At 34.2% G+C, this 19048-nt stretch overlaps 2 protein-coding genes across 2 annotated transcripts in view; one reads left to right on the forward strand and one right to left on the reverse strand.

The window, feature by feature from the left end:
* Positions 1 to 4804: 4804 nt before the first annotated feature.
* Positions 4805 to 16024, reverse strand: LOC123541425 (MORN repeat-containing protein 2-like). Its single transcript, XM_045326888.2, has 4 exons — positions 15884 to 16024; positions 8886 to 8969; positions 7689 to 7929; positions 4805 to 6576 (listed from the first exon to the last, which is right to left on the reverse strand). Exons 1-4 carry the CDS (start codon positions 15891 to 15893, stop codon positions 6471 to 6473), a joined length of 441 nt encoding a protein of 146 aa, XP_045182823.2. The 5' UTR covers positions 15894 to 16024; the 3' UTR covers positions 4805 to 6470.
* Positions 16025 to 16153: 129 nt separating this feature from the next.
* Positions 16154 to 19048, forward strand: part of LOC123541360 (dihydrolipoyllysine-residue acetyltransferase component of pyruvate dehydrogenase complex, mitochondrial-like) — a 28626-nt gene continuing 25731 nt past the window's right edge. The window contains exon 1 of the mRNA XM_053527312.1: positions 16154 to 16341. Coding sequence (XP_053383287.1) covers positions 16223 to 16341 — 119 coding nt within the window. The 5' untranslated portion in view covers positions 16154 to 16222. The remainder of the gene's footprint in view (positions 16342 to 19048) is intronic.

The following is a 19048-nucleotide window of genomic DNA, read 5'->3' on the forward strand; positions in this document are numbered from 1 at the left end:
TGTAAAACTTTAACCAGAATTTTCTAAGTCCAAAAGGGGGCATAATTTGCTCAAAATACATGTTAGAGTTATGGAACTTGACCCAGTGAGGTTGGTAATTGACCTAGAAAAAGAATAAATAAGTTTCAAAGCTATATGCCTTTAAATGATAGCTGTATGTACTTGCATGCAAAAACTTAACCAAGGTGTGACGCCGACGCCAACGCCAGGGTGAGTAGAATAGCTAGACTATTCTTTGAATAGTCGAGCTAAAAACTAGGTCAGTAGGTCAAATAATAAAAAAACCTTGTGACCTCTCTAGAGGCCATACTTTTCATGGGATCTGTATGAAAGTTGGTTTGAATGTTCATCTTGATGATATCTAGGTCAAGTTTGAAACTGGGTCAACTGCCGTCAAAAACTAGGTCAGTAGGTCTAAAATTATTAAAATCTTTTGACCTCTCTAGAGGCCATATTTTTCAATGGATCTTCATGAAAATTGATCTGAATTTTCACCTTGATGACGTCTAGGTAAAGTTCAAAACAGGGTCACGTACCTCCGAAAACTAGGTCAATAGGTCAAATAATAGAAAAACCTTGTGACCTCTCTAGAGACCATATTTTTCAATGGATCTTCATGAAAATTGGTCAGAATATTTATCTTGATAATATCTAGGTCAAGTTCAAAACTGGGTCACATGAGCTCAAAAACTAGGTCACTATGTCAAATAATAGAAAAAACGACGTCATACTCAAAACTGGGTCATGTGGGAAGAGGTGAGCGATTCAGGACCATCATGGTCCTCTTGTTATTTCATTTCATTGTCCAGATTTTTTGCTTGGCATATAGGTAGGTGGCGATGAAATGATGCGCAGAGCGCTTGAAACGACTCTGTAGGTCAAAGGTCAAGGTACAAATTGAGATCTAAAAGGTCAAAGTTGTCCATCACATTTTGTGTCTGGAACATATTTAAATAATCATGCAAGATATTGACTTCAAACTTGGTATGTAGGTAGTTGGTGATGAGACATGTGCAGAGCACAAGAACAAGGACTGTAGGTCAAAAATCAAGCTCAAAGGTCAAATCTTCAAATCTGTCTGTCATATTTCGTGTCTGGAGCATAACTTTTTAACCATTCAAGGAATTGACTTCAAACTTGGGATGTAGGTAGATGGTGATAAGACGGTATGCAGAGTGCCTGAACCAGGGTAGTTAGTCAAAGGTCAAGGTCACAGCAAGGTCAGATCTTCTCCTATTTCGTGTCCAGAGTTTAACTTAAAAAATATTAAAGGTTTTGACTTGAAACTTGGAAATAGGCAGGTGGTGATGAGATGATATGCAGACTGCAACAATCTACATAACACACACTTTTTTTCCATTTAGTTTCTTGCCATTTAGTATCCTGTCACCACCACCGCACACACATACACACACACCTTGCTTCCCCATCCCCCACCACCAAAACATGCACACCAAAAAAAACCTTTAAATTTTGCTTTTGTCCTCTGATATAACCCTTGGGGCATATATTGCCCCACTTGGCAAAGCTCTTGTTTTCAAGGGGCTCTTGAAATTAAGCTTTTTTATATGTATAGTTCTAATTCTAGTTCTAGTTTTGAAACTTTTTCAATGAGAGTGGCACAAAAACTTATGAGCAGTTAGTTGTGACTCCTGATGTGGTTTTGATCACTGACATTGAGTCTCTTATTCCTTAAATGGTACAATGGTCATGGTGGTTCTACTCCTATGCCTGAAATAATGTAGAGAGGCCCTTTAGCTCTCTTTCATACAGCTAAACTGTGTGTTTTTCCCTGACACCCAAATTTACAATGTGTATGGGTATTGTAGACTTATTGTTTCTATCTAGCCCATTTTCACATTAGAATAGGAACTTGTTACTGAAAATCAGTGAACTGAACTAGACTGCTACATATATTGTCCCTCTCACACAGATTCCTTTAGCTGCAAGATGATGATATACGTAAAGTTGTGAGACATACCATATTACAGACCATCCAAATTTCGGACAGACCAAGTTTGAAAATTTTATTAACATAGTATCTGAATTAGAAATGCATGACTTACGGACAAAGAGTACAGTAAAACATTGATCACACAAGGTTGTAGGATTATGAACAAAATACTCAAGTCGAGAATTTCGAGAGATCCAACATAGAAAATATAAGGAAACCAGCTGTGGATTACATGACTTTTCCAAAGGAACGCAGGTGCTGGAGGCATTAATGCTCAACACAGAAAATACAATGTTTCACTGTGTGATTAGTGCAGTTTATGTAATTCTGTTTAGAAAACATACTGGACCACAATGTTGTGCTTCTTGTTTACAAGTACTATCAAATGAAAGTAGTTCCTAAATTTTTACATAAATCTGGATTATCTGTCCCTTGAAAACCAATGTTTCCAACAAATAAGAGCTGGTTTTCTCCAGATAACAATACATGCAGTGATCACATAGATAACCATACATGCAGTGATCACATAGATAACCATACATGCAGTGATCACATAGATAACTATACATGCAGTGATCACATAGATAACCATACATGCAGTGATCACATAGATAACCATACATGCAGTGATCACACAGATAACCATACATGCAGTGATCACATCTCTCAGGTACAACACAGACAATACGTGCAGTGATCACATCTCTCAGGTACAACATGGACAATACGTGCAGTGATCACATCTCTCAGGTACAACATGGACAATACGTGCAGTGATCTTATCTCTCAGGTACAACATGGACAATACGTGCAGTGATCACATCTCTCAGGTACAACATGGACAATACAAGCAGTGATCACATCTCTCAGGTACAACACAGACAATACGTGCAGTGATTACATCTCTCAGGTACAACATGGACAATACGTGCAGTGATCACATCTCACAGGTACAACACAGACAATATGTGCAGTGACCTAATCTCTCCGTACAACATGGACAATACATGTAATGATCACACATCTCAGATTTTGGAGATAGTTACTTGCATGTAAAACTTTAACCAGGATTTTCTAAGTCCAAAAGGGGGCATAATTTGCCCAAAATACATGTCAGAGTTATGGGACTTGACCCAGTGAGGTAGGTAATTGATCTAGAAAAAGAAAAAAATAAGTTTCAAATCTATATGCCTTTTAGTAAAAGCTGTATGTATTTGCATGCAAAACTTTAACCAGAATTATGGGACTTGACCCAGTGAGGTAGGTAATTGATCTAGAAAAAGAAAAAAATAAAGTGCAGTGACCTAATCTCTCCGTACAACATGGACAATACATGTAATGATCACACATCTCAGATACAACATGGACAATACAAGCAGTGATCACATCTGTCTGGTACAACATGGACAATACAAGCAGCGATCACATCTGTCTGGTACAACATGGACAATATGTGCAGTGATCTAATCTCTCAATACAACATGGACAATACAAGCAGTGATCACATCTGTCTGGTACAACATGGACAATACGTGCAGTGATCTAATCTCTCAATACAACATGGACAATACAAGCAGTGATCACATCTGTTTGGTACAACATGGACAATACAAGCAGTGATCACATCTGTCTGGTACAACATGGACAATACGTGCAGTGATCTAATCTCTCAATACAACATGGGCAATATATGCAATGATCACATCTCTCTGGTACAACACAGACAATATGTGCAGTGACCTAATCTCTCAGTACAACATGGACAATACATGCAGTGATCACATCTCTCAGGTACAACATGGACAATACAAGCAGTGATCACATCTCTCAGGTACAACATGGACAATACGTGCAGTGATCACATCTCTCAGGTACAACATGGACAATACGTGCAGTGATCACATCTCTCAGGTACAACATGGACAATACAAGCAGTGATCTAATCTCTCAGGTACAACATAGACAATATGTGCAGTGATCTTATCTCTCAGTTATTGACCTTGTGTCACGTGATGTGGGTGATGATATGGAACAAATATCTTAAGTTTGATATAAATTCATTTAGTAATAACAGAGGTAGAGTGAAAGCGCATAAAAACATAAACCTTAAATTTTAATTTTAAGTAAATAGCGAGTACAGATCATGAAATATTGATGCCAGTTATTTACCTTGTGTCATAGAATATTGCTGCAAGAATTATGGCCCTCGAGTCATATTTTGTAGGTGATGATAAGGTTGAATCAGATTCTTCAAGTAATAACAGAGATATAGCACATAAAAACTTTAATTAAGGTGCTAACTAAAGCTGCCTGGGTGGTAGGATACCTTTCCATATACCTCAGTTGAACTAAAAAATACACGAGCATTATTAAGCATAAATCATCAAAAGTCAGAACGTGTAATGTACTGTGACGTTACTAATATTCATTTGCTCACCTGGGTCAGGAGGACCATAGCCAGCTATTTTGGTCATGTGGCATCTGAGTCAGTATTTCCTTTGAAGGAATTTTCTTCAGAACTTAAACCATAGCTTGGCCAGCATTTAAAATTGCATAATGAAAGCTCTCGTGCTCATTTCGGCCTAGGCTTTTTTAAAGTCAAATGCAGATTTTCCTTCAAAGACAAGAACTGGTGAGATCCAGTTAAATTTGACTGAGGTAGGCATTTAAATATTTTTATACATCTTAAACCTGAACACTGCCAGAGGTATAGGAGAGAGCTTGGGCTCCCAAGATGTAAATGAGCATTTCATTCTGCTAGTTTTCAACTGATAATGTCAAACCAATACGGTTTTGTGAAGGTCATGCAACAAATATACAAAGAGATTTTGCAAATGTATAACTAAAAGCTAAAGTCTGATAAAATTTATTTTGTTTACAAGCATATATATATTAAACAATACATTTTCATGAAATCACTTTGAATCAAGTAATTTCACTCATTTTCTGTTGTTGATGAAAATATTTTTTTGTTTTGTAAAAGTAACATTCACTTGCATGTCACATCGACAGATCAGATCATAATATAATGGCAGCTTTTCTGCTTTATAAGGGTTCTTTCTGCCCCTCAGGACATTACATTAGGCATGCACTGGCAACTTGGCAGCACCATCTACCTTTCATATATAACCAGTTTTAACCTAATATTTATATAAATATGATATAATAAAATAACAATCAAAAAGAATGTGGAGCAACTGTCATACACTAAGTATTACTGGCAGATTATTTATCGATTAATTTCATAACATATACTTGCACAATTGCTGGACAACTGGTAAATAATCATTATGAACAAACTTGTGTAAATCTTGCTGACAAAATCCACCAAAAAACTCGCTTAACTGCCGTGCATCTTGAATGCTATGGCATAATGTATTTCAGTAATCAACTAAAGATATCAAATGTGAAATACACACAGTCAAACACAGATTTTTAACGAACATGTAAGGAAAATGCTCAAGCTATCAGCTTTATGATCTAAACATAAACAAATAAGGAAAATGAATGGGGCCTACAGGAACGGCTTGATTCTGTCCTGGCAGTTCTGCCATCAATGCTAGAGCCAGCAGCATTTATCTGTATACTAACTATAAACACTGAATTGCTGACAAATATATTACCATTTGTAATAAAATCAGTTTTGGTAATGATTAAAAAGAGTCTTGAAAGTTACACAATCCACAACATTGTAAACTCTGTATTACATATTAATACCAAAATACATGCAAAAATACAATTCCAGTCTACAAATTAACAACTGCTAGACTTCCATATAATATTCACTATTTACTGAATACTGAGACAAAAGTTAAAAATCAAATTAAAATCAAATAAGTTCCCATAAAATTTTTTAAGTGTTAAACTTACTATTACTTAGGAAATATCTGCCATATTTGAATTTATCAATAAAATTTATCAGTCAATATGTTTTTGATAGTAACAGAAATGTTCAAGACTTATTTTCAAGCTAGAAAATGACTTGAACAAAAATACAGAAGTATTTACAACTTAAAAACAGAGTAAAACTTGAAAATAGAACAAACTTAATAACATAATTTTGAATTTGAGAAAACCATACTGTTGGAGGAAATGTTCCCAACTATTGCATTAATACAGACTGAGAAAAAAGTATAATATTCCTGGACATACAAAATTATATGCTATAATGTTCAAGCCAAGGTTCCAAAATTATAATACAAGACTTAAGTGACTAGTCCTGAAGTTCCAGAACCTGATGGAGTGTTTCTGCAAACAGTTGAAATTGGCTACAATTTGAAACTGGTTTCAAAAGTCACTTTTATAACTTTTATTATCAGCCTTTTCAATACTTTGAAGAAAATATTTTGTGACAATTTACATTTATAATTTCATTGTAAAATATACAACAATAATTATTTATCCACATTTGCAATTTTATATATAATTTGCTACAATTATCACAGAATGTTTAGGCAATTTCTTGTCACATGATTAAAACATTTCCTGTCACATGACTGAAACAATTGTCACATGATCAGTCCAATCTCAAATGGAACTGTAGACCTGGTGCTGCCTTGTAACGGAACTGTCCGGTCCATACCTGATTCTCTGTATCTGTAAAATTGCCTTTACCCTCTAACCTAGAATAAATATAAAAAACAACTAAAACTTTGTTGCATTATATCATTAATTATATGATTGTTGCTCACCATTTCAGATGCCTTAAACCAACAGTTTTGACAACTTTGTTTCTTTTTCTTTCAATATTCAAAAATAAAATTATCTTTAAAAGTGATAAATCTATAATCTAAACTGAAAAGCCTAATTCAGTCATTTCATTAAATGTCAAACTCAGCTGACAGAAACCAGAAAAGGAAAAAAAATGTAACCTGCTAAAATTTAAGAATGACATCATCAGTCCTACATACTTGTCTATGTTAACAAAGTCAGAGACGAAATTGCAATTCCAAAGAACAAAAAAAATATATACAGGAAGGCGAGGGGCTGACAACATGATATAGTAAGAAATCTAGAGCTAACAACTTACATGTATAGAGTAATTAATCAAAAGACCATACTGGAATCTAAATAGCTGACAAGATGAATGTATGAATACATAGGGCTGACAATATACAGATATATATATACAGTAATTGAACAAAATACCTGAAAACATACAGAAAATATCCAAAGACCTGGCAATATAGATAAGAAGTCCAAAAAACCTGACAACAAAGATAATGTGTTAAAAGACATGACAATATGGAAAAGTAATCCAAAGATCTGACAAAAAGAGCTGGCATCATATATAATGTATTCTTGAAAGACCTTACAACATAGATAACAAATCAAGTGATCTGACAGCACAGACAAGGAATCTGAAGACCTGAAAATGGAATCCAAAGAATTGACACCATAGATGACATACCAAAAGACTTTACAACATAGAAAACACATCTATAGAGCTAACTCCATAGGTAAGAAATTCAAAGGGCTTGCAGCATAGACATATCTACGAAAGACCGGTGGTGACTTCGAACTTCGTACTTCACAGTTCAAACTTCACACTTCACACTTCATATATATAATGCTTACACATACAAATAATAGGAAAGTCTGAAGTGTGAAATTTGAAGTCTGAAATGTGAAGTGTGAAGTGTGAAGTATGAAGTTTGAAGTGTGAAGTAGAAAGTTTGAAGTGTGAAGTCACTACCGGTCTTTCATACATATCTCCAAATGAGTTAGCAAGTACCTGTTTTCATTAAAATCCCCCTCATATGAGGATCCATTTGGCCATGTGTAAACACCTCTGCCATGGAACTGGTTATTTACAAATTCTCCAGTATAGTAAGAACCAGAATGATGTGTAAGTTTTCCTTCTCCATTCATCTTATCATTCGACCACTGGCCATCATAAACACTGCCATCTGTAGTTGTATGAACACCGTGGCCACTCCGGATAATACTGCCATCTTCTTGAACATATTCTCCCTCTGTTTAAAAAATAAATAGAAATGACAATTGTTCATATGTATTATTAACTCTTATTGTCTCTGTTCATGTCACATAAAGATTATTCATTTCAGTGGCTATATGAATACTATCGTCACTCTGGATAATATTATAATGTCTTGTGGCGTCTTCTTCAGTGTATAAAATAAACAATTCATATGTTCTGTCTATCAATCTTTATGACTGGTATCTGTTATCGTTGTCAAGGTGTAGTCTGTATTTTGTTTGTATAATTTTTTTTTTGTACAATTATTCAGAATTGAGAATATTTCTGAACAGAAAACCAAATTTTTCAAGTCAAAAAGGGGCCAGAACTCTGCAAAAAATTGGTGGAATGTAACCGAGTTCGAACTTGGCTTGTATTTTAAAATCAAATAAATTATGTACTAAAGAACAAATTCAATCTTTTCACCCTTTCAAAAGCTATATATTAATGGACACTAATATTTTGCAAAATTTTAAGTCATTACTAAAGTAAAAGGGCCATAATTCTGCCAAATGTTATAGCTTTAACTAAAACTGAACCTGGCAAGTATTATATAGTTACATACCTGTTTGCCCAGAGTACGTTCTATCCATCCATCCTTTGAAGAGTTATGGAACTCAAATGGACATTTTGTTGAATTTCAAGTTAAAAGGGGCCATAACTCTGACAAAAATTGATAGACTGTAACCAAAATCATCCCCTATGCGAATCTTATGATAATATACCTGTGTACCAAAATAGACTGTATTCACCCATCCTTCAACAGCTTTCACAGGTATACAGACAGATGCACACATGCACTAATATGGTGACTAATAAGACTAAGACCTGTATACCACCGCCTAACTTTTTGTTTACATGGGTATCAACTTCAGAAATAATCAGAATATAGTTAGCAGTTATTAAAACAAGTTTTTAGAATCCTTCAAAAAAGGGTAACAATGTCTTTACCATATTTGTCTCCATTGGGAAACACAAAAGTTCCTGACAGAATGGCTGGTGGTGCGTCATCTGCTTTCTTCTGTCCCTTCTTCTCTGAAACATAGTATTAACTGAATCACAACTACTTCCGTAACAGTTAAAATGCAATAATTGGGAAATGTTTTACTTAGGGTAACAGCTCTGAAATTTCAAGTAGAGAATTTATCTCTTTTTTTTTTCATTTTTAATAGCCTTACACTAAATATTTAATAAATGAAATGTAGAAATGTATGATCATAATAGGAATGAAAAATAAAGTATATAATGTACATAAATAATGATTTATAGTCATATATTACACTACTGGCTGTGATATAATGAAATTTACTAACATAACAACAATTTGAACTAAGTAGAAATTTTAATATAAACCTTTCTATTATATATAATAACATTTTAAAAACATATTAGGGGTATATGTAGGAAATAAATTGATATTATGAAGCCTATCAGGACATGAAACTAGAAGAAATGTTAAACTGTTTGGTGTGAACTTTAGCCTGCTGGTGGCAAGTGCTTCTGCTTTTGTGACCACTGTGCAGACCAAGATGAGTCTGCACAGATGTACTTTAGGAGGTACTTTTCAGAGTGGACTGTTTTAACAGGACCTGTTGTAAAAGTCAGGGGCAGATCTAGAATTCTGCATGTGTGTACATGTTTATAAGAGAGGTCCCTAGGTATGCTTGCCAGACAATTTTGAGGAGATCTGACATAAATTATGTGCAATATGCACTCTAATCTAAATATGAACAGGAGTATTTTGCTTAACATGATAACCTGTATGAGGATCTCAGTAAAAAATGTGTCAATGACTGCTCACATGATCTCAAAGAAAAATATAATGGAATACTTTCTAAACAAAAAATAAACTGCATGTACGTTAGTAAACTGATATTTAAAAATTTCATAAATAAGCACTTTGCTGTGCTTGCATTTTATTTATATAAATTATGCAGGAGGCACCCAGTTTCAGCTCCCAGTTGTAATAATGATAATTAATTAGTACATTAATATTACACAGTTTGCAAATGAAGCAAGCGGAAAACTCTACAAATTACTTGTAAAACGTCTTCATTTTAAGGTCATGCTTCATTATGTTTAAAATATATTTTAGAAGGAACACGTACAGCTTCCTTGTCAACTGTGGATACTGTGAAGTTTCGTGGAATATATTTTTGTATTAAAGCTTGTCGAGGGGGCAATAACAAACACCAGTAAGTGGGTGAGGTCCATTTTCATTAGGACATAATATATTATACCATTAATCAATTATCAATGCCAACACATTCAAGAGACTTGCTGTGCATCAATTCAAAATCCTATCTTTTTTCACAAGATAAGCAGTAATCACATCTATAGGTTCATTCAAAATAATTTCTAGTACAGATCAGAGATATCCTTTCTAAATCATCACAGTAAAATGGATGTTTGATAACTTTGTTCAAGACCTAATTGATCATGTTATTAGTGAGTTAGATGAACGAACTACAAATGAAATATTAGTGTTGTTAATCAATAAAAGACAGCTTTCAAACTTGTAGATCAAGTTACATATTTATTCAAATAATTCCATACCACCCTCTCCAAATAATTGCTTTTATAACTAAATAAGCACCTACATGGTTTCCATATCTATGTGAAAGAATCACTGAATACAATTTAAATGAATGTTTTCAGTAATGCTGATAATACATTATCACAACTTAAGATGCAAAATTAATGTAAATTTGATCCGCGCCATGAGAAAACCAACATACTGCATTTGCGACCAGCATGGATCCAGACCAGCCTGCGCATCCACGCAGTCTGGTCAGGATCCATGCTGTTCGCTAACGGTTTCTCTAATTGCAATAGGCTTTGAAAGCGAACAGTATGGATACTGACCAGACTGCGTGGATGCGCAGGCTGGTCTGGATCCATGCTGGTCGCAAATGCACTATGTTGGTTTTCTCATGGCACGGCTCAAATATGTTTATAGTGGCAAGTTGAATTAATGCCAATATTTCAGATATATATCAGTAAGAAGTAACTACAAAAGTATCAAATGTGTCACTTGAAAATTAATGTTTTATCTCTACAGTATCTATATGATCTAGATATTGAAGGTAAGTATCTACAGAAATCCACTGTGAAGGGAGAAGCAGCTTTTCTATAAGCCTGTGTTATATAAATATGTCAATAAGGCAGTATGGCAAAATTTTGTAAATAAAATAGACACTGTCTTTGGCAGAGTGGATTAAACTAAAAATATCAGGTTTTAACCAAAAAAATCTGTGTTATCTGAAGAAAAGAAATAAAAGAGCATTGGTCAATACTCATCAACAATTCTATATTATATCTGAAATTTATATACTTAAATAGACTACTTTTTATTTATTAATTTTAAACATTATTTTTTTTTGTTATCTTCTACAGTTTTACTGAAATTTAATATTGTCAACTCTATCATTCTGTAAACTTTGTATTACTGTTTAGATCTATATTATAAACTGAATTATTGCAAACTTAATAAAGACTGTTGATGAACATATGACCTGAATGACTTTGAAACAAGGGACTGCAGTAAAAAACCTTGGTAAGCCAGAAAATATTTGAAAAAATAAATATGCACAATAACATATCAGTACATATAGAATGAACAATATCAGTGTTTTATCATAGAACATGGAGACAGTCAACAACATATAGTCAAACAATCCTCCTGGATTCCAGCTCATATCCATTTCAGTATCCAACTTTCCTACAAATCAGATTACAATTACTAAATTACTAAGCTGGTTCATTTGCATTGCACTTTGCATGCTGATAATGAGTCAACCAAAGTATAAGATATTTTAAAATAAGTATAAATGATGGTCCTTCTTTAACGACCTGCTACAGTTTTATAACAACCAGCACTAGTACTCTTGATTAATACAGCCTGTTTCAGTGCAACCTTTTAGACAAACACTTCTAAAATGAGCGGTTTTGTATATGAAGTATCTACATTAAAGACACCTCTCAAGGCCCAACACCTCTGTATGGATATAAGTTATACCAATGGACAAAATTCTTAGTAAATAAATCTCATTAAAGTAACCACCTCTCTATGTACACGTTCTTGTCCTCACAGTGGTGTTTACCTTACAGATGTTGCACTGTATAGGGTAACTGCTACAAATATTTTCTGGCTTACAGGTTTCTGCCATTTAGAAAGTTATATTTGCCTTTGTTTGTGGCTTAATTTAAGTTAAAACGCTCCTGCAAATGTAGCTATCTGTCAGAAAGTAGACCTGCTTTTGAATTTTCAGATATGAACACAAGGACAGCACTTAGCTTACACATCAACTCCATTACCAATGGCATAGCTAAACAATAACTGAGTGTAGGCACACAAAAGTCACAGGTGAAGGAAGTTTGGTGATATCTGGCCTAAGCCACTCATTGTTGTTTTTTTGTCAAAATACTGTGGGTTATCTCTTTGGCTTTAAATAGGAATAGTTATCAAGTCATAATATTGTCAGCAAAGTGAGCCAAAACAAAAGGACATTAAAATAAAATGTTATGTAATGACTAAAGTGCTCTTGAGTTTTATCATAAAACTCTAGACCTTTTCAATTTGATAATGTTTCTGAAACTATCAGGTTTTGAAATAAAAGTGAGATTTTTTTTCTTCATCAGGTTTCAGAAGGTGGAGTATGCAAGAGCCTACAAGAGTATGCCTAGCTAAGCCAATGATCACAGGCAAATACAACTTCAATTCTTTAAGGGACATTTCCGAATAGATAACAACACATCTACTACCTGGTGTATCCTCTGTAAAAATACAAAACTCACAAATTTTACTCAAACAAATATATTTGCTATTAGTTTATACACCTTTGTGCATTTTGTTATAAAAAAGTCTTAACAAGAGCCGTCAGAGACAATAGCATGCTTGATAAAGAAATAGGGCATATGATATCTGAGGAACTACATCTATCACTTGAGAGTGATTAATACCAACAATATGGAAGATGATGTGAACAACAGTTTGAGTCAAAAGCATTTAGTGGTATCAAAACATTTAACAGAATTTCTGTATATGAAAGGGACATAATTCATGGAACATTTCTGCTAGAGTAATGCACCTTGTGCCAAATTATGTGAGTGATAATGCATAACAGTGACTATATTTATAATTATAAGATTTAATAGTAATAGCAAGATAAAAGAGGAAGTGCATGAAATTTTTTCGAAGTAAAAAGGAGGCATTCATGAAATATTGTTCCCATAGTTATGGACCTTGTCTCATATGATATGGGTGATGACATGGAAAACTATTGTTTACAAGTATGAATCAGATCCATTTAGTAATAACAGATACAGAGTGAAAGTGTAGCAAAACTTTGCAAAACAGGGTATAATTCATGAAATATTGGTGCCATTATTATTATGGTGGTGGACCTAGTGTCATATGATGTGGGAGAAGTTGACTATATGTTTGAAGCAAGTCAATGAAGGAATATTTTGAACAGAGATAAAATGAAAGCGCTTCAAAACTTTTACTTGGGGAGGCAGGCAAGTGTGCCAGGCCGAGAAGGATATCTCTCCATATACTTTGTATAGTCAAGCTGAAACTCTGTGGCATAAATACAGATAACAAAATGCTATAATACTTACATTGCACTTACAAATATATTTAGCATTTTAAGAAGTTTTTAGAAATGAATTCTTTCTAATTTAATGCTTAATGTTATTAAACACACACTAGAAAAATCCTAAGACAGACACTGCTTTTCAGCAAAAAGACTTAAGAAGGCATCATTCCACTTACAAATGCAATATGTAATACCTAACATGTATTAGTTAATTTATATTAATGTGAGAACCTGGGCTTGCTCAACTAGATTTTAATAAGCTCAAAAATTTGGTTGCGAGTCATTTAAAGCAGCAATAATGCATTCTGAATTATCATGGCGATCATCTTTGAATATGGTGTGCTAAAATGCAAAAACTGTGAGTCAAGGAAAACCCTGGGCAAAGCTATATAACTGAAATGGTGTCACTTTAAATATGGAATGGATTTCACCCTGATAATCCGCACTCCAAGTCATTGACATCCCAGAAATACATTAGGTTATAACTGTTACTTTTGACATGTTATGTATTTGCCACTTACAAAGTTTTAAGGTTGCGCCTAATGTGATTTTGGCTGTAACAATTATATAGTAAATAGGTCATAAAGAGAAGATACGACCTTTTATTATTGACTACAATTAAAAGGCGTATAATACAGTTTTTCAAATATTATCAACTTGATCAATATGTGACTCACAGTACTTGACAGACAGAGGCATATTTCATAGCTTTTGCTATGAGATTACAAAATAAAAAGAAATCTGTAACACACAAAAAAAATATTTTTTTTCAGTTGTCTCAAAAGTACTGTTTTTCACTTACAACCTTTTATCTTGGACTCGTGGGACTTGGTAATGATCACCATGATCACTCGCTCAAACTTAGTTTCTGGCTACCATAACTTAAATGTGCTATTATTTATTTTCTGATGGTCATGTCCATTTAGATATGATCAGTGTCGAACCACAACATCTGCACACTTACTCTCGTGAGAAACTGATGATGTCGCGCAAAGTTAAAAATAGCACATGAATAATTTTGATGATCAAGATCAACATTTTGTATATTTATGAATTGAATTGTAAATAAATATATATGCATATTCAACAAAGTTATGAAAAACATAGCTTACAAGCTTTAAATTCACAAAAAAGGTCATTAAATAAGGATTCTATACCACTGATTTGTTTTCAAAATGAAGAGTAACTTGATCACACGACAACTGCAATGGTTGGCAAAATATTGCTGACGGCAGTACCTATTTGAAACTTGTGTGTAGAAGTTTTATAATCTTCAAATTGTATTGCATTGTTAACTTGGAGCACTTGCACTTTAGCAGTCCCTACAATAATAGTAGTTTAAAAATTTCTTAAAAACTGCCCAACAATTAATTCTGATTACAACTGGGAGTCGCTTGTCTGGGACGGACTGTTAAAAGATGAGCAAGCTCATTAGGTGCAAAGTTAAAAAGAACTATAATTACTAAGATTAAAAACATAGATATAGATTAGAAGGTTAAAGTTGACAGCCTCTCAGTGAACAGAATCGGACTGGGGCTGGACTGTATGTGTAGGGGGAGACCATTCCAGAAATGAATTGTTCTTGGAAAAAAGGGGAGTTAGAATGGTAAATTTTGCATATGAGATTTGGTTCCTTGTAAGTGAGGTGGTTATGGTCAACTGCAATAAGACTGCACTTTATTTTAGAAAATATGATAAGGGAATTTTTGATTCAGCGTTGTTCACGGGATTGGCAGCTGAGATCTTTAAGTATTTGGGTGACACTGCTTGTTTGACCATACTTGTTACATACGTATCAAGCTGCAGATAGCTGTACTCGTTCAATTTTGTATGTGAGGGATTTCTGCCATACAGACAATTAGAGGAACAGTATTCAAGCTGTGGGCAGACATAGGTGTTGTAAGTTGTTTCTTTTACTTTTCTGTTGTTTGTTTTGACATTTAAAAGTTATAAGTTAGAAGAATATGTTTGAGGGCTGCTGCCCCCATACCCCAACTTGCTGTGCATGCGCATTTTAAACTTCCAGGGACCGCTAAAGTGCATTCTACCCATTAATTTATGTCAGATGAAAAGAAAAATGGATTAAAACGCCCAGCACGCGGCTGTGGCATTTTATCTGATGAAATTAGAGCATATCAGATTTCTGGCACTAGTTCTGGTTAGGTTTTAATACGGGTCTTATTTCAGCTCAGAGATCCATAACAATATATAAATATCTCTGAAGCCGATTCTTTTATCTAGATCAAAATCTTTTTTCTTTTTTTTGTGAAGTCATATATATAAATATATCAGTATTCACAATAATGACGAGATAAAATCATGCAGGGATATTTCATTAAATTGTCATACCTCCTGGCATTGTTGTTTTCTCTTTTGATGTCTACTTGAAAGCAATAAATAATTCTAAAAAAAATATTAGTGGTAAAAAATACTGGGCGCCGCCATTTGCAAACGTTACCAAGGAGTCACGTGAGGAGCTAGTATTTCGTTCGAAACCAAAAGGAAATAAAATGCCAAATTTCATCGATAAAAATTCAAATTAAGTTACTTTTTCAACAATCAAAATTAAAAAACTTGATATCAGTCTACCTAAAAGTATTTGTTATCAAAAAATTATGAAGGTCAGTAAATGTGAAACCAACCAAGGATTTCTGACGGTCACAGGGGCACTGTGCTCCAACAAATAAAATGTTTCGCCCAGCGTTTGCAGCTCGACAAGTTATTCAGAGATGTGCGCAAAGACGAGCACTATCATGCGCTGTCAACTTTAACAAAGCCAGTGTTTGCTACAAGGAGAGTCAAGCGCAGTAAGAAAAAAAATATCCAGATGTCTTCTGTTTTCGCGACTTATTTTATCAGTCACTGCTTCATTTTTCCAAAGTGCTCTTCAAACACACCTATCTCATTTGTTGAATGGCATTGATGGACAAAATGGCAACTGACACCTGCTGTTCTAAAAAGAAAGTTACAAATTCATGCATGGAGGATTTGGTCAATCCTGTCATTGCAGATTCCACAAAGGAAGTGTCTAGCTGTGAGGTAACTGGACGCCTAGCCTGCGTTCTAAGCGTCTGGTTACTGGACGGCTAGAAAATTCTAGCTGTCCGGTAATAGATTTCCTTATGAATAAGTAATAATACTTGTTTTTTGCTAAAGATATCGATACTTGTCTCCAAACAAAATTTTGTGTGAATACATACTAAATATTTAATCATCTCGAAAAAATCACTGCATTATTCAGCCGATAAAATGAAAGTTTGCTGAAATCAATAATGTCGAGATCGCCGTGACATCATTCATTAAAAGGCGGCAAAACACATTTTATGGGATCAGAATTTTTAAATTTTAGCAACTTTTTAAAAGGATTGTCAAAATTAAACAATTTTCATATTTTAGTATTCAAATATCCGCCTACTGCCATACTTCCGCTTGTGGCGGCGAACAATATTGAAATTCACCGGGATTTTGATTGACAAGTGGCAGAACAGGGCTCCAGATAAGATGCGTATTAGCAAACATTACGCTTTGAAATATTGCATATACGCATGTCTGCTAATTTTTTAGCGTATAAAAACGTACATGAAATTACAGAAACGCATGCAGTGACTTTTTACTAGCGTAAGGCATAAAAAAAAAATATGTTTGTTTCCTGTAACATGCTGGAAAAAATGGGGGTCGGTAGGAAGGGAATTTTTTTTTTTTTTAAATTTTTTTTTAGTAGGTGTCAGAACATTTCAGTGTTTAGTAACCTTATTATCGCCAATTAACTGCCTAATCAGGCCTCAACCTTAACTTTCTTCAGCAGTTGCCAGCAGGTTCACCAACTGCTAAAATCTAGTAGACCTGCTCAGACTTTAGTGGACCTCCAATTCTATCTCATAAATTGTGATGCTGTAGACGTCATAACTTCATATGACTCAAAGAAACAGGACTTATTTCTAAATAATCAAAAATGGAAGACTGTAGCAATCTGTTATCCCGAAAAATAATTATTTTGAAAAGTGTCCCAAAATATGGACACAATCAGCACCAGTGTTGAAAGTGAAAAAAAAAAAAACATCAACAATTATCGGTAATCATTCTGATGATAAACTAAGTAATTGGCCTCGTTTTCATCATCAAGTAACACCCCCTCCAAGAGCTAAAAGAAGTGTGTCGGTTATTGTGGCATCTGCAGTGGAGATCAAAGCGGTATAGTTTCCACGAGATTGTCATTGCATTACGTCATGTTTTCGCGCCATGTGACACATCACTGTCTGATCGTACTTTCTCGATTCCTTTAATTGTTGAGAAGAAATCAGTAAAAAAGTTTTTTCTTTAATTTTTTAAAAAGCGAATGTGCAATATCCCGAATAAACTGACATGTAAATGTGTCAGATCGTGAACGATATACTGACCTATTTGCCCTCAAGAAATTTACATTATTGTTTGAGAAGAATATCTAACAAAGTGTTGTGTCAAAAAATATATGTACGAAGACTCATTTAAAACTTATTAAAAATCGCAACGACATCATACTGCCTCATTTTAAAACCACATTTCTATTTACGTTCATGAGATCACGTAACCTATTCTGCCGTGCTAACAGAAATCTGTTTGCCAAAAAATCGTTTTACTCCATGTATTTAAATTGCTGCCGCTTTTTCATTATTTAAGATTTTTTAATTGTGTTTTTTGTACTTTCTGGTCAAAAGTCTGAATCTTATTACCATAGTATGTACCTTTTATTTACTTTAAAAAGGAAATAAATAAGCAAGATCGCGCTGTTTGAAATTTTACAAAACATTATATGAAAATTTGATCGTTTTAAAGAAATTTTGCCTACATTCCTGTCGATATCTTATTAAAATTGTTATAGAATTCAAACTGTATTAGTTCTCAAGCGGTGTTGAATATCTGAAGCGAATATATTAAAAAATGAATGCACTACGCGCGTTTTTTTGTGTCAAAAGTAACTGCGATGTAAATTAAGTATTACGATAGGGCGCACGTGCTTGTGGAATGGAAAATTACCAGCATGACGTTTTGATATTTTTACGATTCGCGGGTAAATTCCAGTCAATCCAGGTAATTTTGCCTGATGTAATTACTCAATTTGGTAAAGTTACCACGTAAAAACCACTCACCCGATCGGTGGAGTAGTCCATTCGTGCTATCCTGACTTTAACTCGCCAATGCTTATAACTGTAGAATGCCGTACTAAGGCAAAATCAACTTTCGTTTTGTGAATTCGCCGATATGGGTACGATCCCCCACCCCCCATCACCCCTATTTTTCCACTTTTAAGGGTTTTATTTTATTTGCAGACCGTGACTGAAAATTGGTTGACCGTCGGTCTACCCAACTTTTGATAGTGGACCTGCCGATTTTGGTTGCGTCAGTCCAACGGTCCACCGCTAAGGTCGAGGCCTGTAATAAATGAAATTACTAATCAAATAAAATTGTTGAAAACTTTCAATAACAGATGTTGTTCATACAAGTTTTTTTTCTACACTGATTCCTTTCGTTCAGTAA

This window comes from Mercenaria mercenaria, chromosome 16, assembly GCF_021730395.1.
Source record: "Mercenaria mercenaria strain notata chromosome 16, MADL_Memer_1, whole genome shotgun sequence".
NCBI lineage: Eukaryota > Metazoa > Mollusca > Bivalvia > Venerida > Veneridae > Mercenaria > Mercenaria mercenaria.

Bases quoted from the DNA above. Each gene is read 5' to 3' on its own strand.
- LOC123541425 (XM_045326888.2), bottom strand. The intron at 7,930-8,885 runs GTAAAGACATTG...TTTTTTAAACAG, and splicing joins TCCCAATGGAGACAAATATG to AGGGAGAATATGTTCAAGAA. The intron at 6,577-7,688 runs GTACTTGCTAAC...TATTTATTCTAG, and splicing joins GGGGATTTTAATGAAAACAG to GTTAGAGGGTAAAGGCAATT.